This window comes from Gekko japonicus, unplaced genomic scaffold (genome assembly GCF_001447785.1).
Source record: "Gekko japonicus isolate JY-2015 unplaced genomic scaffold, Gekko_japonicus_V1.1 scaffold1312, whole genome shotgun sequence".
NCBI lineage: Eukaryota > Metazoa > Chordata > Lepidosauria > Squamata > Gekkonidae > Gekko > Gekko japonicus.
In genome coordinates this window covers 284,685-309,966 of record NW_015164225.1, presented here as the reverse complement: position 1 = coordinate 309,966, position 25,282 = coordinate 284,685, and the positions used below count along the sequence as shown (strand labels likewise).

Below are 25,282 nucleotides of genomic sequence, written 5' to 3'. Positions count from 1 at the left end.
TTGGCTGCAAATACTATTCTTGCTGCTGTTAGCATGTATCGGAACAATTCATACATTGCTCTATCCATATTCACTGGTAAGATTCCTAATAACATTGTCTCTGGTGACTTGGCAAATTTAATATTCAATTTAAAAAAAATTTCAATATGTATTTCTGTCCAATATTTGCTAGTATTTTTACAAGACCACTACATATGGAAAAAAGTACCGTCTATCTCTTTACACTTCCAACACAATCCTTTATAGTTTGTATTCATCTTCTCACTGTTTTTTGGGGTGATGTACCAGCGATATTTGCTGCTTCCAATCTCATCAGTCTTTAATTCGGATTTGTAATCCAGTCAGAAATCCAAACCAAGCAAGGTGCTTGATAATACAACTTGATAACACAATTTAAAACTTTAAATCTAACCCTTGATTTGAATGTGCATCTGTCTTTGCCAGTCCTTCAGTATCTTGTCATGTATCTCAATTGGTAACATCTGGAATAAGAAGCTGATTTTTGGGATTATATTCATTTTTATTGCAGAGATTTCCCCAAGCCAAGACAGGTTTGCTCATGGCAGAATAGGGATTCAAACCTGGGTTTCCCAGATCCTAATCCAACACGTTAGCCCCTACACAAGCTTAGCTTCCATTGCAAACAGCATTGGCAGAGTTTGGAGTTAACCTGGGCCATACTATTCCAGTTCCTTTCAGTTTTGGCCCGGGAACTTGCATGATCATCCTGAAGCTGGTGGCCAATTTTGACTTTCCTAGTTTTATTTTCTGATGAGTTATGCCCACCACAAATGGACAAGCAGATGGATATGTGGGTCCTTTCATTATTGTTGATTTGTGGTAACAGCTAGCCAAGTGATTTGTTTTGTTATGATACTTGGTTTGGATCAGGGTCATATGAGAGGAGGCAGATGGAATCTTTGTCTGAGGGCTCATGGTAGCTCTTAGTAGCCCTGCTGGTAGACTGGAAACTTTCTTCCACAGGAGATGGACCCTGGTGCAGTCATCACTGGCAGATCCTAAGGAGTGAGATGGTTCACAGGTAAATAGATGTTCCCTTCGGTACTTTGGACTCATCCCCAAGCTAGGGATGCCCACCTCCAGGAGGGACCTGAGGATCTTCTGGAATTACAGCTCATCTCCAGACTGCAGAGATCAGTTATCCTGGAGAAAATGGATGCTTTGGAGGATGGACTCTGTGGCATTGTACCCCACTGAGGTCCCTGTCCTCCTCAAGTTCCACCCCCAAATCTCTAGGAGTTTCCTAACTTGGATCTGGCAACCCTACCCCCCCCATCCCCCCACCATGGCCGGGGAGACCTGGAAACCCTTCTCCAAGTTGACATTGGTTCTGTGCTCACCTGCACTGTAATCAGAGGCTTTACTGTGGGATCAGCAACCTGCTTGGGGAGTTGCTTCTATCCACGCGGCAATGCTGACAGGAAGCTATCATCTACCATATTCTTTCTGCTTTTGAGTGGAAAATTTCTTTCTGCATTTCCCATTTACTACTAAATTAAGAACATAAAAAGCTTTTGTAGTGTATCAAGTCCTGACAAGTCCAGACAAGTCCGGACATGTCCAGGGACAACCGTGGAGCTTCGCTCCAAGAGACAATGGACTATGCAGATCCTAGCCCACTCCAATCAGGGGGCTAGGTTCCTGGCCGAGACGCCAATGGGACTCTCGGCCACTGTAAATAACCTATTGGGAAGTGGGGGTGTGTTTTGGGTGGCGGTTTCTGGGGGAATATAAGCGGCCTGTGAGCTGGCAAAAGCTGTCTTGTTCCTGACTGAATAAAGTACGCTTTGCTGAAATCACTCTCTGTCTGCGTACTTTTCAGATTTTATAAGCTTTTTAAAAAAGGTGAAGCAAAGTTGTGGGATGTTGATGGTAGGAAAGCTAAGTACTCTTCCTAGCCAAAGATCCCAGTTGGATTCTGCATGGAGAGAAAAATGGGCCATGTTTGTGGCAAGTATGGGATTTGCTGTGGTTCTTCATGAACAGTAGGTAAGGGTTTGTTGCGTTCTTTTGCTGGTAGGTTTCCATGTGTAGCCAGTGGTTTCACGTAGTAGGATCCTAAAGTCATCTTGGGTTAGGGTTGCCAGCTCCAGGTTGGGAAATACCTGGAAATATTGGGAATGGAGCCTGAGGAAGGTGGGGTTTGGGGAAGGGCTTCAATGGGGTATAATGTCATAGACCCCCCCCCCAGGTTTGATGAAAAATCTGAAAATTTCCAAAAAAGTATATTGGGGGGGGGGGTGTTAAATAGTGTTAAAAAGTAAAGTAGTGTTCTCTGTGCAAGTGCAGAGAACACACTTACCTACAATGGTAAGCAGCAGTGTTGCCGTGGAGCTGCAGTGTGTCTGGTGGTGGCTGTGCAGTCTCGGGCTCTGTGCTGGGTCCAGTGTTTGTGACTGTGGAGTTCAGGAGCTCTGCTGGGTCTGGTGGCAGCAGCTGTGCAACCCGGGAGCCATGCTAGGACTGTTGGTAGCTGGGCAGCACAGGATTTGTGCTGGGTCCAGGGGTAACTATGCTGGGCATGCCACTGCTGCTGGCACAGTGGAGACACAGGCCTGAGAATTGCTCTAGGAGCAGGACTATCGAGAAAGTGTACAGGGGAATTCAAGGTGGAGGAGGGGAGGGAATCCCCCCAATCCCCCCCGCGAGTATTGCAAACCTATACTTCTCTTATGTTTTAATAGTGAAGTTTGCCAGTTCATTGGATATTTAAAACTAGTAAGTAATGCTGTGATTGGGCAAGACAGATCCCTCTACAAACCTGAAAAGGGCCCCAGGTTTGCAGAAGAATCTAAAATCTTTTAAAAAACACACACATTGGGAAGTTTAAAAAACCCAAAAAACAATAAAAGGAGCACTTGTAGCTTTAAGCAATTGATTTCCCTCAGTGGTTATTGCTAGGCAACCACAGTATTTAAGGCTTGGTTCTGTCAGTACAAGGCAGAGGAAGGGGACAGGGCCAACTTTTCCAGGCCTAATTTGGGTTTTGAGGGAGAGCTCATTGGGGCCTGACTAGCGTTGCCAGCTCCAGGTTTTGTGGTGGAGTCTGAGGAGGGCAGGGTTTGGGGGAGGTCTCAGCCAAATATAATGCCACAGATTCTACCCTCTGAAGCAGTTATTTGCACAGGGGGGACATATCTCTGTTGACTGGAGTTCAGTTGTAATTCTGGGAGATCCAGGTCCCAGCAGAAGATTGGTAACCCCTAGACCTAGGCAACCCTAGACAAGATTGCCAATTCCAGGTTAGGGAATTCCTAGAGATTTGGGTGTGTGTGTGGAGACTTGGGGGGGGGGGGTTGAGTAGGGGAGGAACCTCAATGGGGTACAATGTCATAGACTCCACCCTCCAAAACAGCCATTTCTTGAAGGGGAACTGGGGTTTCCAACCTCCAGGTGGGGGCTGGAGATCAACCAGAATTACAACTGTTCTCCAGATGACAGACATCAGTTCCCCTGGAGAAAATGGCTGCTTTGGAGGGTGGACTGTATGGCAATGCAAGGGCACCTCCCTCCCCAAATCTCACCCTCCCAAGTCTCCAGCCCCAAATCTCCATGAATTTCCAAACCTGGAGCTGGCAACCATAAGGGGGAACTGCTCTCTGTAGTTTGAAGATCCAGTGTGATTCCTGGAGATCTCCAGGCCTCATCTTGAGGTTGGAAACCTTAGTAAGAGAGAAGGTAGCTCTAGGGGCTTTCAGGAATGGAAAAGAGGAAATAGTGGGGGAGAGAAAAATGAGATGCCTCCCACAAGTCCTTGTGGGTTCCCACTTGTGGTGCTCTCATCTTGAACAGACAGCACCATTGAGGACAGCTTTTTTTTTTTTTAAAACCTCTAGCTGGAAAGAGTTAACATTTTGCTGCTGGAAGACTGCCACTCAGAGAAGAACTTTTAGGATAGATGATAAAACATGTTCACTCAGTGAGTTTCTGCTTTTGGGATGCTGAGCTGGTGGCTTTTGGTAGTGTGAAAAGCAGGCCATATATAGTAATTTCTGCATAGGTAAAATAATCTCAAGTTTAGGTTAAGACATTTGGGACTCAGGTCCATATTGGTTATGGACAGTGATGCTGGACGGGGCAGATTCATGGTATTTGTCACCTCAAGCAATTAAGTTTGTTGCTTTCTTCCATGCTTGACTGTGGCTGGGACCATGCTGGAGTGACCTATCAGCAGCTGCCCCATTGTGCTCCTCCCCCAGCAGCTGCTTGAAGGGCTTTGCTGGAGAATCAGCCATGGCGTTGGAAGGCAGGGTGCTTAATCCTTTCCCCTTACACAATTTCTCTGATCTCAGTCATTCCTAAAGATGCTCGCAACTGCACATGGGAAAGATACACATATAAAGAAAGGGTTTAAGCACCCATCCCCCTGTACTGCTGACCTAATCCAATTTGGGAATGACCAGGAGCACTTTTTAATAAGGTTGGAAGCTTTGGAAGAACTGATTATATATCTTCAGCATCACATCTCTTGAGGGGCCGTAGGCTGGGTGCTGAAAATTGCAGAGCAGGCTCTTTGGTTGAACATAAACATTTAAGCTATATAAAACAAAACTCAGAGAAATTTTCCTAAGCAATGGTGCTGAAATTACACGCGCGCACACACACACACACAAATACGGAAAGTGGATAACCGTTCCTAAGGAATCAATAAGTCACACTGCTGAAATGCAACATGGTCTGAAACTCCTCTTTCTTTACATAGTCTCTTTGGAAGGAAAATTTCAGCAGGTGCATTTCATAGATTCATAGAATCACAGAGTTGGAAGGGGCCATACAGGCCATCTAGTCCAACCCCCTGCTCAGTGCAGGATCAGCCTAGAGCATCCCTGACAAGTGTTTGTCCAGCCGCTGCTTAAAGACTGCGAGTGAGGGGGAGCTCACCACCTCCCTAGGAAGCTGATTCCACTGTTGCACAACTTTTACTGTAAACAAGTTTTTGCCTTTGTGCTGCTACGCCAGTAAGAGTAGCTTCCTCTGCTGAAATTCTCCCTCTTTTACATCTAGGGAAGGTATCCCATCTTGTATGAAAGTTACAACGTTGGCAAGGAATTATATTGCTTGTTTATATAGCTTTCTCCCTCATAAAGGGCTCAAGATGGCTTGTACAAAATTTATACCAACAGGTGTACAAACAAACACAGAACTGTAGTTTTGTTTCATTTGTTTAAAACTCTAAAAATTAAGACCTCCAAAAAACCACACAGCTTACACATTGTCAACAAAAGACCTTGTAAATAAGACTGCCTTACAAGACTCCCTGAATGTTAGCAGGCTTTGGCCACTGTGTGATACACAGTGTTGGACTGGGTGGGCCATTGGTCATTAAGAGTTACTGTGTCATGGATCAGTATGGCTTGACTGGGTGTAGAGGGAAAGGTGATTTTCATGCCAGGTATAATTGGCAATGTCACCTAGCAATGATTATAAGCTACTCCTCCAGGTCAGGAATTCCATAGATCCTGCAATGGAAAGAGTCACCTCATCAAAAGAGGTAATTTAGTACCCTCTAGAAACCTTAGCCTTGTTAACAAGCACCTCCACTGTTTTATATGGATTGAGTCCCAGGTTGGTCTCTGCTTGTCATGCAGAAAGTCCCAGGTTCAATCTCTAACATTTCCTGTTAGAAGGTTTGGGTAGTGGTGATGTGAAAGTCTTCTGCCTGAGAATCTGGAGAGCAACTGACAGTGCGAGTAGACAATATTGACCTTGATGGACCAAGGGTCTGATTCAGCATAAGGCAGCTTCATGCGTACAGCATCCAGGTAGTCTTGCCTTTCCTCACAGGAATTATGTGTTTCTTTCTCTTTGTTCCTCTGATGGTTTTCTCTCCCATTTCATTGACCACTGATTTGTATGCCTTGTAGGCAGAAAGTATATCTCAGGTATCTACATTGAGATTAACGGTGGATCACTACTTAGTTCCAGGTCTTATGTGCGGATGATTGATGCTGAAACAAATTAAGCTTATCCTCTTTTCCAGTTCAAATATAATTAGGTTGATTGTTTAACAAGTGAGAACTTTGGTTCAATTAGAACATGATCAACTAGTTTGAATTTGTTAAAATTCAATCAAGCTACGTGCATAATTTTAATAACAAATGACACAACTATTGAATTAACAAAACCTATTAGCAAATTATTGAAGGCTGATGTGTGTTTTGGGTGCAAAGCAAAACTGGCCTGAATTTTTTAGCAGTGAATCTGAAAAAATTCAGCATAGTTCTAAATAGAGTTTTAAATTATTTCCAGTAACTGTAACCCTTAATACAAAACAATGTAGATTTGGCCACATAGGCACTTCTGTTCCCCCGCATTTTGTGAAGAAGAGGAATCTGTAATGTTCAAGGGCCAGAGGTAAGAAGTGGGCTGAGATAGGATTGCCAGGTCCCCCTGGTCATTGATGGGGAATGGGGGAAGGTAAGATTGCTAAATTCAGGTTGGGAAATTCCTGGGGATTTGGGAATGGAGCCTGAGGGTACAATGCCATAGAGCCAACCCTCCAAAGCATCCATTTTCTCCAGGGGAACTGATCTCTGTAGTCTGTAGATGAGCTATAGTTCTAGGGGATCCCCAGTTCCCACCTGGATGCTGGCATCCCTAGGCTGAGATGAGGCCAAGGGTTAGATTTATAAGGGGGCATTCCCAATTGCAAGGTCCAAGGGCGAGAAGTGTAATGCAAAGCACGCTAGGTCTAGTTCTGGGATGCCATCCTGGTTTATGTTGCTCAGATTGGTACATGTATCAGGCATGTAATGTGCAATGAGTCCTCTACATATTCAGATCAGATTATGTTGCCTGTATAATTATTTTGGGACCAAACAGTTTGGTTTATACCTGGGTCTCATGTGCTGCAGCACCCCAGTGAAGAAGGAAAAATGAGAGAGAGAATTGCAAATGAAACACAATACTCCCCTAGCAAGGTATAGTGCTAGAAACAAGAAGCAAATATATAAGGGAGGTCACATACATAAAATGTTGACATATAGTAACACATATAGTAACATAGTCCTAGCAATGCTACCCTTCATTGTTGTCTGATTAGGGGAGAGTGGAGAATCAAGGGGAAATAAAGGGGAAAACATGGGAGCGATGGCGCAGGCAGTAACAGCACCTGCAGTAACATCTATAGCGAACAGCCATAATGGCTGTTCGAATCCCCACCGCGGCCGGAGTGAGCTACCAGCCCCAGTCCCAGCTCCCGCCAACCCAGTGGCTCGAAAGTAATTGCAAGTAGAGAAATGGGTACCTGCCTTAGAGGCGGGGGGCACCCTCCTCCTGGTTCCGTGCCAGGAGGGTTGATGGCGACGATGGCAGTAAGAGAAGCAGCAGCGGCGAGGAGGAACAATGGCGGCGTCTGGCAGACCGAAGGAGCGACAACGACATCGGATCGAGGAGGGACCGGATGACGCAACTACGGAGCGATGCGGCGCGGCTGGAGCCCGAAGGGACGAGGAGCCGGGAACGCCGCAGTCCAGGAGCAGTGCGCATCAACGGAGGGTCCATCTGCAGCCCGCTGATGGTCGCCGCTCGCCGCAATGCCGAGACTACGCCGGAGCCACCGAGAACAGAGAGAAGCCTGTCGTCCGGGTGCTGTTAGGCAACCCCTCCCTGCACAATTGTCACCCTAGGTAGGATCTGACTACAAAATGTAGGCCACCTGTAAACCGCTCTGAGACCCAGTAGGGGTCATGAGCGGTATAGAAGTCACATGTAAAAATAAATAAATAAATAAAATAACATACATTGCCTTATTCTGAAGAGCAGAGCTTGTTGGGCTGAGGTCCAGGGCAGAAGGAACAAAAACTGGTTTGGGGTGAAGAAGAAAATAAAAACTCAAACTGTGAAGTTGGGGATCCAAGGTGAGTGATTCAGTGATTCGGTGAAAGAGTGAAGGTCTGACAAAATAAGTCAACCACAGAGCTGGGGAAGGAGGCTCTGGTACAGAACAATGGCTCCCTTTTATACAATTTGGCACAGCAGAATTTAGGATCCACTGTGGGATTAGATCAAAAATGCAGGGTCTGGTTTCCCATTGGTGTGTTTGAATTTTGGATATTGAACTCAAGATAAGGTTGCCATTCCCCCGTTGGGGCCAGGGTATCTGCCGTGGCCCAGCTGGCCAGCAGAGGAAGCCCCACTCACAAGAAGCCCCCTCCTGGTGCCACTGGCATGATGATATCACCTAGGAGTGACGTCTTCATGTTCCAACTTTGGGGACGACAGTCTAGATTTTGGGCAAAACTCTATGGTTTTGAGGCCCCCAAAACCATAGAATTTTGTCCAGAACCTAAAGCATCGCCCCAACATTGGAAATATGATGATGTCACTTTTGGGTAATGTCATCACGGTGCACACTTTGTGCGTGTGCCAGAACTGCAGGAGGAGTTGGGAGCCCCCCTGCTGGCAGCCAGGTAAGACCTGGCAACCCTAACTCAAGATGCTGTATAGGAAGTGAATGGGGGGATAGCAGGGTGCTTTAGGGTTGAGTGATAACGTTACTGGGACAGTTGACTGGCTTGGGCTGATATGTCAAAGGCTCCCTAAGTTTAGAATTGAGTTATTGGGGTAGTCTGTATAATAACGAGGGTTCTATACAATCAGATTATCATACAGCAAACTTGACTCACTTACTTCTGGGTATGGTGGAGCTTCTGGAGGCTGGGAACAGTAAAGCCTTTCTCAAGATGCTTTGGAGCATCCCCATGTAAGAGCAACCAGAGGAAATTCCTTTTAGTTCAGGGGCTTTTACTTTGATATTAAAATGCATTATTTATTGAGAGGGCTTTTTGGGGTACACAAATATAGGGGTCCCTGTGGGGGTTGGCCTGGCATGTAACACTTAAGCAATGGTGGGGAGCAGAAGAGACAAACTCAGTCTTAGACAAGTCCTCACAGGCAGACAAATTGTCCAGAGTGATGAGGTGGTGTGCAAGCTCAGGCGTTATAGCGTCTTGAGCTTTACTGTTGGCTCCTTGAGTCCTGTGGTGGAAGCCAGCCAGCTGACCCCAGACCAGATGGAAACAGAAGTGCAGATGTTACTGTTTTGTACAGGCTGCAACAGTCTGAGCATGGAGTGGTAGAAGTCCTTGTTTGAGTCTCAGTTCAGTACTTTAAAGTAGTTCTCCCATTCCCTTTCTCACCTTGGCTTGAAACAGATTTTGGAGACTGAAATATGGAAAACCCAGTGTAGGCTGCTATCACACATACTAAATAATCCACTTTCAATCCACTTTCAATGCACTTTCCAACTGGTTTTTACTGTGTGAACTGGCAAAATCCAATTGGAAAGTGGATTGAAAGTGGATTATTTAGTGTGTGTGATCGCGGCTGTAGGGAGAAACAGGTTTTACTGGAGCTGGCCAGGCTTCAGTAGGCCCCTGTAACTGCTTTTACTTAATGTTGTAATCAGGGATGATTCTGTTGATTCAGATAAAGCATTTAGAAAAATCAAGCTTACTTTGTGCATAGTGCCTCAAATTTCCTCTTGTGGTTAGCATCTCATGTGATCACACTGATTAATTGATAACATTTTATAATTGTATTGAGTAGTTTTGTGTATGCACAGTGGCTGCATGGCAGTTAGCCAGGTAGCTGTTGTTAGTTCATATTGTTTACTTGCTTGCTGGGTTTGTGAGTGCCTCAGGGTTATCATAACAACATAAGAGAAGTCGTGTTGGATCAAGCCAATGGCCCATCCAGTCCAACACTGTGTGTCACCCAGTGGCCATAAACCAGGTGCCATCAGGAGGTCCACCCGCAGGGACAGACTCCAGAAGCCCTCCCACTGTTGTCCCCCAAGCACCAAGAATACAGTGTATCACTGCCCCAGACAGAGTGTTCCCTCTGTACCTTGTGGCTAATAGCCACTGAAGGACCTCTGCTCCATATGTTTATCTAATCCCCCCCTTGAAGCTGTCTGTGCTTGTAGCCACCACAACTTCCTGTGGCAGTGAATATGTGACATGGACATGACATGCATTATTGTTTAAATCAGTTATATTTCAAATACGTATGTGTATTGCCATCAGGTTGCTTCCCACTTATGAAGACCCTGTGAATGAATGACTTCCAAAATGTTCCATCATTAATAGCCCTGCTCAGATCTTGCAAACTGAGGGTTGTGGCATTCTTTACTGAATCAGTCCATCTCATGTTGAGTCTTCTTTTCCTGCTGCCTTCAACTTTTTCTATCATTATTGTCTTTTCCAGTGAATCTTGTCTTCTTATACTGTGACCAAATTATGATATCCTCTGTTTAGTCATTTTAGCTTGTAGGGAGAGTTCAGGCTTGATTTGAACCCACTTGCTTGTCTCCCCAACACCACATTTCAAATGAACCAACTTTCTTCCTGGCAGCTTTCTTCATTGTCCAATTTTCACAGCCATATATAGTAATAGGGAATACTATGGTATGAATTAACTTGATCTTGGTCATCAGTGACACATCTTACACTTAAGGATCTTTTCTAGCTCCTTACCAATCTCAGTCTCCTAGTTTCTTGGTTGCAGTTTCTCTTTTGGTTGATGGTTGAGCCAAGGAATAGAGAATCTTTAACAATTTCAATTTCTTCATTGTCAGCCTTAAAGTTGTATAATTTTCCAGTAATCATGACTTCTGTCTTCTTGATGTTCAGCTTGTAATCCTGCTTTGGCACTTTACCAATGAAAGTTAGTAGTTTCAAGTCTGCGCTATTTTTGGCCAGTAATGTGGTATCACAATATGCAAATATACATGCTGTTCTTATGCCTGCATAGTCAACAACAGCATTCATCAGTCTGGAGCAGTTACAATGTTGACACATGCTGAAATCTTAGTAGATTGTACTACAGTTTCCAGATGGCAGTGAGAGAATGTACACAGTATTTGTGATTCAATTTAGAACTCTCAACACATTCAGGATCTGCTTTGGGAAATAGGCATGAAGACAAAGCTGTCGTCCCCCCCCCTCACACCACCCTTGCAGGCTCTAGACCACTAAGGAAAGTACCTTGTGGAGTTTCCCCTCATTGGATGGAGAGTGGAGGAGAAGAGGGATAGCCACTTGAAAGCCATGAGGGAATTTGCAGGTGCAAAACACTTTTAATATAATTTAGAGTAGTGTTGGATTTCAGTAGAAATCAAATGTTAATTTTGACCAGGAGCCATTGTGACCTAGCAGGCTGTGTCCGGCTGAGGCTGTGCTTCTCTGCCAACAAAGTGCACTCACTCTTCAGCTTACTGTTAATAAATTCTGATTGTGCACTAAAGTTTTACTGCTTCTCTGGTTGTTCACTCTGGACCTGTTAGTTCCCAGGAGGTGATAAACAAGGCTGTGGAGTTGTCATCTCCTTTCCGCATCCCTGCTAAATTGAGCTTGCATTGGCAAGGCCGTTTTCTTCCTCTTTGCTTGCTGTCCTTTGTATTTTCTGGTGAAAGGGCCAAAATAAATGAATTATGAAAGGGTTTGTGCATGAACTCCAGGAAATACAATTCTGAATAGTGTATCAGTCAATAATGATTAGAGTTTGAATAAGCTTTTGTGCTTTGGACAGTAGCCCAGCCCCCCTTTTCCCTGTGGCCGTTGAATTTTGGCCATGATTCCAGCCTAGCTTTCCAGATCTACTCAGAAATCCATTTAGCTGCTGCAGCCAGCCTTTCTTACTCTTGATGCATCTGAAGTCCTTGGCCAGTTGTTTTGCAGGGTTTAGAAAGTACTTGGGAAAAGTGCCTAGCAGCAAGATGCTTGGCTTCTTCCTCCCCATGCCTGCTGGCACACTCTGCAGCTGTACCGTTTGTTCTGTGATTGGCCTACCTGTGCCAGTAATCGCTGCCAGTACTTGCCAGACCATCTCACAACCACATTAGAATTAAGATTACCCAGGAGTTCAACATAATAGAATCTGGGTTTAATACTTTGTTGTCCCATTTCTCTGATATTGGCTTTCAGCAAGTCGATGTCTCTTGGCATCATTCTCTTCTTATGCATAGAAGGTATGGAAAACTAAGGCTGCCCATACCACCTGAATGCTGATTAGAAAATATAATTTTGACAATTAGAAATTTCAAGTGCAACATCCAAATTATGTGAGAAGACCATAGCTTCTATGCATAAAAGGGATGTCAGGAGATACTGACTTGCTGGAAAATAACCAATCCATATAATCTGAGACAAGAATTTCAGTCAGTTCCTAGATAGATGATATTGGAAGAGGAATGGTAGAGTAGCCCAAAGGGAGTGGTTCTCTTAATTTTTTTTGGTAGTGAATCATGCTAGAGAGTACCACTGGGTTTTATACAGGCATTCCATTTAAGGTGAATAGATTAATTAATGTGGAGCTTGCTGCTGCAATCCCCCTTCCACCTTGTTCAGTATGCCTCCTTAAAACACCTAAAAAAATAGCAAGGCCTCTGTTACCACATTTTACCACTTCTTTGCAGCCAGTGGGGCTATGCTAACCTGTGCCTCCCAACAGAAGAATATCAGGCAGTGACCAAAACTTGAGGAAGATGCTTTATTGAATGGAAATACCGCCTATTATACAGACAGGCCATTTTATTTACTTATGCTTCAATACATGACAGGTCAGCACTCAAATGACTCTAGTGTCAGAAGCTAAACACGTGACCTTTTCTTTCTCCCCATTTAGAAATGTACCTTTCAGTAGCTGTTACTAATTTTGCTGCTTGTCTCTCAAACAATCCAACGTTTCCCAAACGTTACTGTGAGCTGCACTGCATTACTCCCTTTGACTTCCTTTGCAGAAGGACTTGTACCACATAAGCTTGGATTTGGGGATGAATGGGAGACTTTAAAATCATCTTCTTTAACGTTAGCTTTTATGGTTTACATTTGTTATATCTGTTGTGAGCTGCCCTAGAAGTGTCTTTCTTGGAAAAGTAGAGAACAGTGAAGAGGAACACAGTGTGTAATAATGCAAAATCCAAAATGGTAGTTGTCAGTCACCACACTGTATACACTAATTATAAAGAGTCAGGCGGGGGGAAAGAACCACCCTCCCACCCCCCAAAAATTAGCTCCTCCAGGAAGAATACAAAAGCCTAATCAAAATGAAGTTTTATGGTCTTTTTGAAATGGTAGCAGAGAGCTCCAGTGGGAGGTTGCTCTGCAATGTCAGGGTGCTGTGGAGAGCCTTACTTCCTTGCCTGGAATACATCGTCACTCCCTGTTCTTTGGGAGCAATTCAGAGGATCCTGGGGTTGTGGCAACATACTGTTTGAAGTGGTCCTGTACTGAGTTCCTAAGCACGGTGGAGCAATTGTGTGACTGCTTCTCCCAGCAGATTATTCCCAGTTTTTTTTAACCGTCCTACATTTCTTAGTACTGCCAGAGAATGTATAGTTAAATTTTTGGGGGGGGGGGGGGCTGTGTGTAAAAAGAAGACCACTGTATGTTTAAACTATGGATTATTTCATAGTCCAGAAGTAATGGGTTGCCAGGTCCCCCCTGGTCACAGGCAGGGGATGGGGGATAGGGTTGCCATATCCAACTTGGGAAACACCTGGAGATTTGGGGTGGTAACTGGGGAGGACAGGGACCTCAGTGGGGTACAGTGCCATAGAATCCACCCTCCAAAGTATTCATTTTCTCCAGGGGAACTGATTAGGGTTGCCAGGGCTGGGTTGGAAAATACCTGGAGACTTTGGGGGTGGATCCAGGAGAGGGTGGGTTTTGGGGAGGGGAGGGGCCTCAGGATGGTATAGTGCCATAGAGACCACCCTTCAAAGCAGCCATTTTTCTCCAGGGGAGCTGATCTCTGTCAGCAGGAGATCAGTTGTAAAAGCGGTGGATCTCCAGGCCCCACCTGGAGGCTGGCAACCCTAGAACTGATCTTTGTAGTCTGGAGGTAAGCTGTAATTCCAGGGGATCCCCAAGTCCCTAGCAATCTGGAGCAGTAATTTTCGCAGGTTCTGTCCAGGGAAACACCTAAATAGCTGTTTTCTTTCTTCACTTTCAGATGCACTGATGTTTTCCCCTCTTCACAAATACCAAGTCTACCTGAGGTTGGCAAATGCACAGACAGTAGCTGTGAAGCCCTAGTAGGAGGTAAATAAAATTGCTTAATTGTTTTTTGGAATGATGGGCCTTTTCCTGCCTTCACAAGAAGTGTTGCTGTGAGAAAGCTGTATGAGTCTTGGCAAAAGGGACTATTTTTAAACTGGTGAACACATCCATAGATGAAATGGGAAAGGATTTCAAATGCCAGGTTGTCTTTAAACCATTATCTCTTCTCCCCACCCACTCCCTTTCTGAGGCCTAATTTTTTATTTATGGACTGAATTTTTACTTTACTGCTTTTGCAAAACATTAGATTTCTTCCCTGGTGAAGCTAGTGGGGAGTTTTTTTTGTAAAATTGGTACTGAACCTGGCAGCAGAAAGAGAAAACCCACAAGGCCTGATACAACAGGAGCAAACTAGTTATTTGGAAATTTAAACAGCATATATCTGTAGTGGTTGCCTAGATCTGCCTGTTCTTTTCAACTCTTTATAAACTGCAACTCAAAGAAGTGGTACTCACAGCTTTAATACTGTTTGCTGTGTTCAAGGACAGGGTATTATCATGGCACTTGCTCAGCATTATTTTCCTGTAATTGCTCGGTAAATGCCCAACCCAGCTGAAGAGTACAATGTGCAGGCCTGTAGCCAGTATTTTTTTAATTTTTTTTTTTGGGGGGTTAAAATATGTTGGGGGGCACCCTGCACACCCCACCAAGGGAGTGCCACAAATAAAATTTTAAAAATTAGAAGTCGGGGGTCCTGAGCTCGATGGGAAGTTGGGGGGGGCTTGGCAATAAGTTGGGAGACTAGGCCCCTAGATGCCCCACTGTAGCTGTGGGCCTGACGATGTGCTGTAGACTATGCACAGAGAATATATTATTTTTTCTTAGAAATACATGGCTTTAGGTAGCACCACATTTTAAACAAATGTGTAGATTACTATTTTTGTCAAATTTTGTAGTTCAGAAATACTGAAACAATCCATTTTACAACTTCTGAAAAGAATAACTTCATCTAGTCTGCCTGAGGTCAAGTTGCAGCTGTTTCTTTTAGGATGGTGGCCCTCAGGCTCTCCGTCTCTGTCATTTGAATTTTAAGTGGTTTCTTTTGTCCTTCCATGGCAGAATGAGTGAGAGGGATATCCGAAGCTTGAGCAAAGGGGTATTGGTGCTTTCTCTCTGCCTTATAACGCTATGGGGAAGGCTGACGCTGGCCTCATCACACCACAGAAGCCATTCAGGTAGGCCCAAGGCTATTTCCAGTTGTGCTATAGTATTGTAGCTTTGACTATATGGTGCTGGGTGTCAATTTGCCTATATTTACCTTCCTTAGAGCAGTTGTGACTGGTCTGTCTAGGGAGATCAAAATGATAATTCTGAGGCTTATATGTATGTTAGGAATGTTCCTCATAGCTGCAACAAGTTAGCAGGCTTTTCACAGTTGAAGAAAAGAAGAAGGCAACCCCATGTGCACTGCTTCCAGGACTGAACATAGTGTAGGTGGAGCATAGGTCCTTTGTGTTCCTTCTTGTGAGGCTTCCAGGAGAAGGGAGAAACAGCTGTCCATGCTCTTGTGCCAACATTGATGAGTGCTTCTGCCTTTTTCAGAAGAGGTAGACATTAGATACAATTTGGTACCTGTGTCTCCACTTGGAAGACACTGCATAGTTGACCCAGCTAAGGAATCCTGTGGCACATTGCAAGTCTTTCTTAGATAATAGGACCTGCAATCTTTAGAGTGTCTTCTGCAATGTCATGGGATAAAAGGACAAGTCCTCTTGTGGATCAAAAACTGGCTAATTAATAGGAAACAGAGAGTGAGTATAAATGGGCAATTTTCTCAGTGGAGGGTGGTAAGTACTGCAGGGATCAGTACTGGGTCCGATGCTTTTTAACTTGTTCATTAATGATTTGGAGTTGGAAGTAAGCAGTGAAGTGGCTAAATTTGTGGATGACATGAATTTGGTAATATCTTGTAGTATTTATATTTTTGTAACTCCCTCTTGGAGACTTGAATGGCCCCTTTGTTGATGACCTTCTGGAGATCAGTTTAAGATGGTTCTTCTCTGGAGGGCCTTTGAGGAGGGCTGAGTAAGTCATCTCTCAAAAGTCTATTGACAGAGCTAAAGTTTTGCTTTTTATTTATGCTATTTTATTGTGTTTATTATTTTTGTAAACTGCCTTGACTGCTGTTTGAGTAAAAGAGCAAAATATTAAGTAAATACAAGGAATGAATACAAGAATGGGCGGTTTAAGTTGAGAAACATTTTATAAATGTTCCGGTAGTGGATGTAGCATTGAATTTTTAGTTACAAGATTATTAAAAAACAGTAGTGAATTCTAAAACTGGCTGTGCTGTTAGGTTAGTAGCATTTATGTATAGTTTGTACTGGTAATGGAGAAAAGCATCTGCTTTTTATGGAGAGTGTCTTGGATTCAGTCTTCGTCATCACCAGATAAAAGGATTAGGTAGTAGGTGTTGTGAAAGACCTTGCCAGAGACCCTGGAGAGCCACAGCCAGTCAGAGTAGACAATACTGACCTTGATAGGCCACTGATCTGCCTCAGAATAAACAGCTGTGTGCATATGCTGTCATGTATGCTCAGATGTCAGCTTTTGATGAAAAATCTACAGCTCGGATAGCTCCCTGTATCCTGATCGGGTGCTGGATGCACAGATAGCAAACTGTGGTCACAAGTAGGGATGGGCATGAACCGCTCGTGAACCATTGTTCATGACAAATTTTAGCCAGTTCATGGTTCGTGAACTGCAGTCTAGCCACAAGCCTCCACAAACTTTTAAGGAGGTTTTGTAGAGGTTTGTGGGGAAACAGCTTAGCCACAGTTTAGATGGGAAAGAGCTGAGCCACAGGAGCAGCCTGGTCCCACAGCTCAGCTGTTTAAAGATGCTTTCTTGGGCACCCAGCCCCTGGGGATCATTCCACGCAGCTCATCTCTTTAAGGGGGCTTTCTTGGGTTCAACTCCAAGCCATTTAAACCACTGCTTTCTGCTCCCCATGGCTTTCTGGAGCTGAACCCAAGAAAGCCCTTTTAAACAGCTGAGCCGCATGTGGCTCAGCTTTTTAAAGGTGCTTCCATGTGGCTCAGCTTTTTAAAGGGGCTTTCTTGGGCATCCAGTAAAAAGTGGCAAGGAGCAGAAAGTAGGGGTCACAAACCCGTATGAACTGGTTTAGGTTGCGAACCCACCTCCTGGTTTGTATAGGTTTGTGGTTCGGTTTGTGGTTCAGCTATGAACCAGGAACTGAACCACAAAAATGCTGTTTGTGCCCATCCTTAGTCACAACCACTTTCTCTTACTATTGTCGTTTTTTGCTACCGCTTGAAGAAACAGGATTTGTGTGGCTTCTTTTATAGCTGTGTCACCAGAATAATTGCAACAGTGATCTTAAATTGCACTAGCAATAATATGCTTCTTAGACCATTTCAAGGCGCAGTGTAGACCTTTAAATCCATAAGCAGCCTGCAGCCAGCCTGCTGAAGAGAACATCTCTCCTTATGAACATCTCATTGTTTGAGGTCTGGGTAGAGGCTTTGTTTCCAGAAAAGGCCCGTATGCAGCATCATGTAGCTTACTAAGCTTGTAAGCATGTGACTTACTAAAATTGTTCTTAATAAAAGCAGTACAGAAAAATCTAATAAATACAATAACTGTTTCATATAAAAATAGAGATATATATCTAGTTTTTAATTTTGTAAACCTGTTTTTATTACTGAGTAGAATTACTGATCTACTGAATTACTGCAGGCTGTGGAAGGTCAGTAGTTCAGCAGTTCGAGACCCGGGTGCCGCAAGACAGAGTGAGCTCCCGTCTCTAGTTCCAGCTCTTGCCAACCTAGCAGTTCGAAAGGAAGACATTGCAAGTAGATAAATAGGTACCACTTTGGTGGGAAGGTAACAGCGTTCCGTGCGCCTTGGCGTTTAGTCATGCCGGCCACATGACCATGGAAACGTCTTCGGACAGTGCTGGCTCTTCGGCTTTGAAACGGAGATGAACACCGCAACCCTACAGTCGGATTCGACTGGCTTTCGAGCAAGGGAACCTTTACCTTTTTAGAATTACTGATCTTTGCCTCAGTGTCATCATCCTGTCTCTGTGGTGTTACTGCTAGGGTGTGATGTTTATTTTGGCAGCAGTGAGCCAGGTCTGGGGAGTGACTTGCTTCACAGATGGCAGGAGAAGGCTCACCACACCACATACATGATTGCCACTTCTGCCTGCATTGGCATTGCAGAGGCACTGTCTTTGAAGTCTCTCTGACTGCCAGGAGAATGGGTGTGTGCGGGTCCTTGGGACAGAAGGATGCTTTTAGCTGTGCCTTGGATGGAGCAGGTCAGCATTCCTGCAGCTTTTCAGAGGAACATGGATAAGAGACTCCCCCTTCGAAGTGTTGCGTTCCATGAGCAGCTGCTCATGATTTTGATTTGCAGCTTGTCTTGCCAGGCATCTCTGTTGCTGGGGGAGCATGAAAAGTAGGAAAGTAGGATTGCCAGGATTCCCTATTCTGCATAATGTGAAAATGCAGTTGCTGAACCGATGTTGGATCCTGACCAGATCCTGGTTTAAGAAAGCCAAACTAACTGCAGTTAGAGTGCTGAATTCAAACAATCCAGTAACCATAAGTAAATTATACTAACAATGGTTTCATGCTAGGTCTGAATCAAGCCATATTCATAGATATGTAATATGTCTGACCTAGTTTTTTGCACTATTTTCAGGGAGGAAAAATGAAGATCCTGCTGACTTGCTGGCAGCAAGGTAGCAGCACCTGAGGTCCACCTAGGTGGCCTTTCTGCAGGTTTTTATCCGGGGTGGGGCCAGAGACATGAGCTGAGGGGCAGTAGCCAAAAGTGCTCTTGGCTCATGACTCACTGTTTAGGGTTTGCAGTAGGCAGCTTGGGAGAGCTGGACCAGCCCAGATTTTTGTTTTGTTTTGTGTTTGTAATTTGGATTCCCCTCTTTTTGTGTGTGTGTAAGTCACTTCGGGCTAAAAATGCATAAATAAAGTATAATTTTCAGCAGGGATGCAAAGTTCCTGCTATTGCTTGGGGTATAGGGAGGAGTCTAAATTTGAGATTTTGATTTTGCAGAGATTGGCAAGTGTGTATGTAGTTAACATAGCAACCCACAAGTGTGGTATATGCCATAAACCTGCCTCTCTTGTTTCTTCCATCTCTGAACAGAGTGCTATGAAACCCTAGGCAGAAGGAGAGTTGGACAGGATAACTTCAAAGGGTTCCTGCCTGAGTCTTTCTTCCCTAATTACTCCATGCTATAGGGAGCAATTAAAAGAGAGTGGCTGCCTAAGGAAGTTCTGGAGTCGCTCCTGTTCACAGGCTTGGGGGAGCCTCTTTAGTTTACTGCAGGTGCCCAAATCCCATTGCTACTGTCTAGCATGTGTCTCAGAGTGTGGTAGGAATTATAAAGAGAGAGAGATCAAGAAACGCATAATAAGCACCTGTCTGGGGAGAATAAAGGCAAATGCTGCTTCAGTCTCCTTGGCATGCCTGCGATGTTATCATTTGAGTTGTAAATACAGTTCTGTCATTTTTAGTATGCAAGTTATTTTCGGTTCTCATTTGGAAGCTGAATTCATTCTCTTTTTTTGGGGGGGGGGGAAGCTGATAGATGTTGAGGAAGTACCTGCTGACTGGGGTTTGGATTCCATTCACGTATGTTGCCTCTTGCACCAGAGTTAATACTTCAGCCACTCTGCCTGGAAGTGGGCTGTAATTGTAAGCTTCTGAAATCAGCAGAGCTTGTCTGTACTGGGTCTTTGGCATGTTTTGGCTTCCTCCCCATGGGAATGGTCCTGTTGAGTGAGCCAGTGTGGGACAGTGAGAGCTGGCCACCAGCAGCTTATGAGTTGGGGTTGAAGGAATATCTCAGCCTCTACCACTGTTAAGAGAGAGGGGGAGAGGGTACCCTTACCAACAGATACCAGGTGATGGTGCTCCTAGGACCATGGCTGTAGCACTGTGTAGATGCACTACTTCCAAGAAGTCATTGGAACCCGATGGCAGCAATTGACTAGTTGTTACCCGTGCTTCTGCCATATTCCATTGACCACTCAGAATCTGGGCGCCTGTGTGGTACTGCTGCTGCAGCCATGGCAGCAGTCTTGCCATTTTCCACTACCTTCTTTTCCTCTTTCACTGATGTACGCTAGGAAATTATATAACCTGTGTCTCTCCTCCCAAACTGCTGCTACTGTAGGACTGAGACTGGGGAGATCCAGGTTCAAACCATGACGCAAACTGTGTGATTGTGGGCCAGTCACTTGCTCTCAGCCTAGCCTACCTTAGGAAGGGGGTGTTCCTCAGTGGCTGAGTACATGCTTTGCATGTGGAAGATCTCAGATTCTTTCCCTGGCATCTCCAGGTAAAGGAGATGATGTAGTCAGCCTCAGACCTGAACAGCGATCGCCACTCAGAGTAGACAGTGCTAAACTTGAATAGACCAATGTTTCGAGTTGGTATAAGCAAGTTAAAGATGCTCTGTTTAAAAAAACTTACTGTATTATGGAAGGGCTAATTTCCTTTCTAATGCAGTATTCGTAAGTAATATTGTCAAAATATTCTTACCTAGAAACCCATATTAAAAAAAACAACATTCTGAGCTTTCCCAAGGAACAATGAGGTATATGTGTATTGGATAAATAAAGTTGACATTGTAACATGATTATATAATGAATAACAAGTCAAATAATTGATCTCTGTAGCTCAGTATTATCTACTCTAGTCATGTCTACCCAGTGGTTAAGAGCAGCAGACTCTAATCTGAAGAACTGGGTTTGATCTGCCCACTCCTCTACATTAAGCCTGCTGGGTGACCTTGGGCCAGTCATAGTTCTCTCAGAATTCTCTCAGCCTCACCTACCTCCCAAGGCGTCTGTTGTGGGGAGAGGGAGGAAAGGTGATTATAAGCCGCTTCGAGGCACCTTAAAATAGAGAAAAGTGTGGTATAAAACCAACTTTTCTTCTTCTATCCAAGATCCTCTAATCACAGATGCTCTGGATTGAATTTGGGACCTTCTGCATGCACAGCATATATTTTGTCTGAGCCTCAGTTCCTTGCTGGTGCAGTATTTTCGGTATGCGCCTCATACTGAATAATGCAATTGCTGTTCACTTGCATTGAAGAATTAATAATGATCTCTATGCCTTTGGATTTCCAAGATGACAACACTGAAGCATGTGAAAGGATTCTTCTTTTCCCACTGTTGTCCAAGTTTCTTGGGGAAGGCTGGAGAAAATGTGCTTCAGGCTAAGTTTTCATTTTTAGTACAATGAATGTGATCTTGTACTTGAGCTGGCAATCAGATGAAAACATTTTGTGTGAACTGATCCTCTGTGTTGTGCCATGTCATCATCCTATTAATCAGAAGTAAAAGCTAACAGTATTATAATCTAAACTGTAAGGTCACCTGTTTCATCGTTGTGCGGTATCACTTACTTGTACTGTGTTCTTCATTGCATGCATAGGAGAATTTGAAACTGCTTTCCACTGTAATGGTTGAACAAAAAGGATGGATTTGTTCCAGCCACATGGCGTAGATTTCCTGGGTATGTGATAGTCGACTGTATGTGTGACAACATAGACACATAAGCCAGTTTGGGTAGGCCTGTATTGATCTGTATATTTTATGCACACTTCAGTCTGTATCCATTGGGTGATGACTTTGCATGTATTAATGGAGCAGGAAGGGAATTGAATACAGCATTAACATTTTTAATAGGGATGATAGCAGAATCCTATTAGGGTCGATTTTCTAATTGAATCTTGGCTTCTCTCTGTTGGAATCCTCTTTGGATGGAACCTGAGTTAGGAGAGCTGACAAGCAATCCAAAAATGACAAGCAGACCAAGTCTGAGTGTGGTGTAGTGGTTAGAGTGCTGGTATAGGATCTGAGAGACCCAAGTTCGAATTCTCACTCTGCCATGGAAGCTTGCTGGGTGACCTTGTGCTAGTCATTCATTCTTAGCCTAACCAACCTAACAGGGATGTTTTGAGGATAAAGTGGAGGGCAGGAGAACAATGTAGGCTGTTTGGAGTCTCCATTGGAGAGAAGGGTGCAATATAAATGAAGTAAATAAATGAAAGAAGGGTTTACACTATTTAGAATTTGTGTGTGTGTTGCGTAATTTTTTGCTTGGTATCTGTGTAGATTGCTATGTGATGGCCTGTCACACTTCCCTCCCTCAGAGGTAGATTTTCTCTCCAAAATTTTGTTCGCCTCTGTGACTGAGCTGCCCCAAGTAATGTGATTTTCTTCTGGTACCTTCTTTCAGTACCTAACTCCCTTCCTTTTAATCCCTAATTTGTATCTAGCTCTTGAGGTGTCTCAAGCAGCTTCGTTTCACAACAGACCAGGAGGGTTTCCCCTCTCAGAGATAACTCTCCTTTTTTAACTCGGCGGGGATTTTTCTTATTTCCCTAAAAGATATCTCCCCTTTCCTTTGGCCTGAGTGGGAGTCTCATCTCACTACCCAACAACCTTGCCAAATCTCATTCCCAGTTCTTGTGTCTGTGTAGAACTGCATTCAACATAGGCCGAGACTCAAACTTTTCAGTTCTTTGACTGAATTTATCCTCAGAGCAGATTTTCAAAAGTTAAGGTACAGTATCATTCTCTTTTCTCAAATCTGGAATCTGTCAGAATGCCCATTTCTCTTCAGCACCCAGCTAATAAAAATTTCTGCCTTTAGCCAGAGCTGGCCAATCAGGGTGCAGTAGCCTGTCTCTCAAAGCTCTCCATTCTTGAGAAGATTTAACTCTTCACTTTCCAGTATTGTGAAGCCTGTTGTAAGGGCTATCCATCACAACTGCAAATGCTGGGGATTTCTTTTCCCTTTAAAGTCCCATTGGCAGTCACATCTACAGCCTAAAGATTCAGACCTATGTGCTGCAAAATGGGGAAAATCAATCCAAACCCAACTCTTTCCATAGCTACAAGCATTTTTTTTAAAAAAAAGCCACAAAATGGACTAGTTTTTGAAGGGGTTTCCTGCCTTTTGCTTTATGTTTCAAAAGTCTTCTTAGGGTTGCCAACCTCCAGGTGGTGGCTTGAGATCTCCTGGAATTAAATCTGCAGGCTCCAGAGATCAGTTCCTTTGGAGGAAATGGCTGCTGTGGAAGGTAGATTCTGGTATTATGCCCTGTTGAGGTCCCTCCTCTCCCTAAACCATGCCCTTCCCGGCTCTGCCCCCCAAATTCCCAGGAATTTCCCAACCCAAAGTTGGGAACCATAACTCTTCTACATCATAGAAACGTGTGAGGCTTCCCTCTCTCCAATTCCATAGACCAGCCCTAAGCAGTGTTCCCTCTAAGCTGAGTTAGTGTGAGCTAGCTCACAGTTTTTTGGCCTCCGGCTCACAGATTTTTGTCTTAGCTCAGGAGGGTTGGCTCCAGAGCAAACTAATTTATGCAGTAGCCAAATCACTCGCTCACAATTTTAATGCCAGTAGCTCACAAAGTAGAATTTCTGCTCACAAGACTACACGGCTTAGAGGGAACATTGGCCCTAAGCTATCTTGCTGTGTTGACACCAGTGGGTCTCTCCAGGCCTCAGGAAAGGAATGGGAAGGGGGTTGCTCCACTTTGTTCCTGCTCTGTTTTCTGGGTCAACAGCTTGCCCCCCCTCTGGCCCAAAGATGTGCCCTCCCTCTCCTCCTTGGCCTTTCCCCAGGAACCTGCCTTTAAAGGTCCAAATAGCCCTGCCCCTTCCTTGGGCATACCTGGCTTCTTCCTGAGGAAGGGTGGTGATTTGTTCCTCCCCTGTCCCTCCTGCTGAGCTGCTGGATGGCTCCTGCCCCCAACTGCCCTCCCGTATGTAGAGGCTAGAGTTGTGCAAAAAATAATAATCATTTTTTTCTGGTTTCAGGTGTATTGGACCCAAAAATATTGGTATTTCCCAATATTCCTGAATCCCAATAGTGGCATGGTATTTGGATTTGGGATTTTTCAGGAATCCCCATTTCCCCCCAGCTCCATTATAACCTATGGGGACCATTATACTAAATGGAGAATAGCAAAAAAACAAGGGCAATAGAAGCCCAGCAGAACAGAATTGAAGTCCCAGAGAATCTCAGCAGTAGAAACCGAAGGGGGGCATTTTTGCAAGCCCAGCAGTACCAGTGCAATGTGGCGAGCAGAACCAGTCCCACTGTGACAGTGCAAACCCAACAGGACTAAGGTCACACCAGATAATCTCTGCAGCAGAAACTGAAGGGGGGATTTTTGCAAGCCCAGCAGAATCAGTGCAATGTGCAGATGCCCAGCAGAACCCAGTGCCACTGTGGCAATGCAAGCAAAGGAGAACTACTGTCAGACCAGAGAATCCCTGCAGTAAATACTGAAGGGGGGCATTTTTTCAAGCCCAGCGTAACCAGTTCACTATACAGAATGCACAGCAGAACCCACTGCCCCTGTGGCACCGAAAACATAAAAGGACTGATCTCAAAGCACAGTGTCACAAGAAATCCAAGCAAGGGGGATTTTTGCAAACCCAGCATAACCAGTTACAATGTGCAGATTGCCCAACAGCACCCATTATCACTGGAATTGCAAGTTTAAAAGGACTGGTCTCAAAACACAGAGTCACAACAAATCAAAGCAAGGGGGATGGATTTTGAACACTCTGTGCAAGAAAATGAGAAGGGAACACAAAAGAAGGTGGGAAACCTCTTGAAACTGACAAGACTAGTTTGAAACTGGCAAGAGCAGCTGGGAGGCCCATAGAACCCCTGAGACACAGAAACAAAAAAAAGAAAAGGAAAGGAAAAACAGCCTCTGGGATACTGCAGTGGGGGCTTCTGATCTTCCTGGAAAGTCCGGAATATATCTGGGATTTTTTGTGACTTTTTTGTTTTTGTTTTTCTGAAAAATTGCGGATATCTTTGGGATGCTGAAAATAAACCTGGAAAATACCAATAATGTATTTTTCTGGTATATTTTTGGCTCAGATGTATCCAGATGCACACCCAGGCCCGTAGCCTGCGTGGGGCCCACGGAGCCTGGCCTCCCCGCTAGTTTTGCGCCCCCCCCTCTGCTCCCCCTCCCAAATCAGCGCTGCCGCTGCCGCCGCCTCCTTCTCTGGCCCTGACTGTCAGGGTCCTGGCTCCAGCCACAGCCCTTCCTGCCTTGGCCGCGGCCCGCCTGTCGCTTCCCACCCCCGGCGGCTGGCCCACCACCTCGCTTGCCCGGCGGTGCAGGGGGCGGCGCCGGTCGGCCCCGCCCCAACAGC

General features: G+C 44.7%; 1 protein-coding gene across 1 annotated transcript in view; it reads left to right on the top strand.

Moving 5' to 3' along the window:
• The window catches only part of LOC107108153 (protein FAM19A2-like), a 147,885-nt gene that overhangs the window by 37,907 nt on the left and 84,696 nt on the right, over positions 1 to 25,282 (top strand). The window contains exons 2-3 of the mRNA XM_015408554.1: positions 13,978 to 14,066; positions 15,144 to 15,259. Of these exons, the coding sequence (XP_015264040.1) occupies positions 15,145 to 15,259 (115 nt within the window). The 5' untranslated portion in view covers positions 13,978 to 14,066; position 15,144. The remainder of the gene's footprint in view (positions 1 to 13,977; positions 14,067 to 15,143; positions 15,260 to 25,282) is intronic.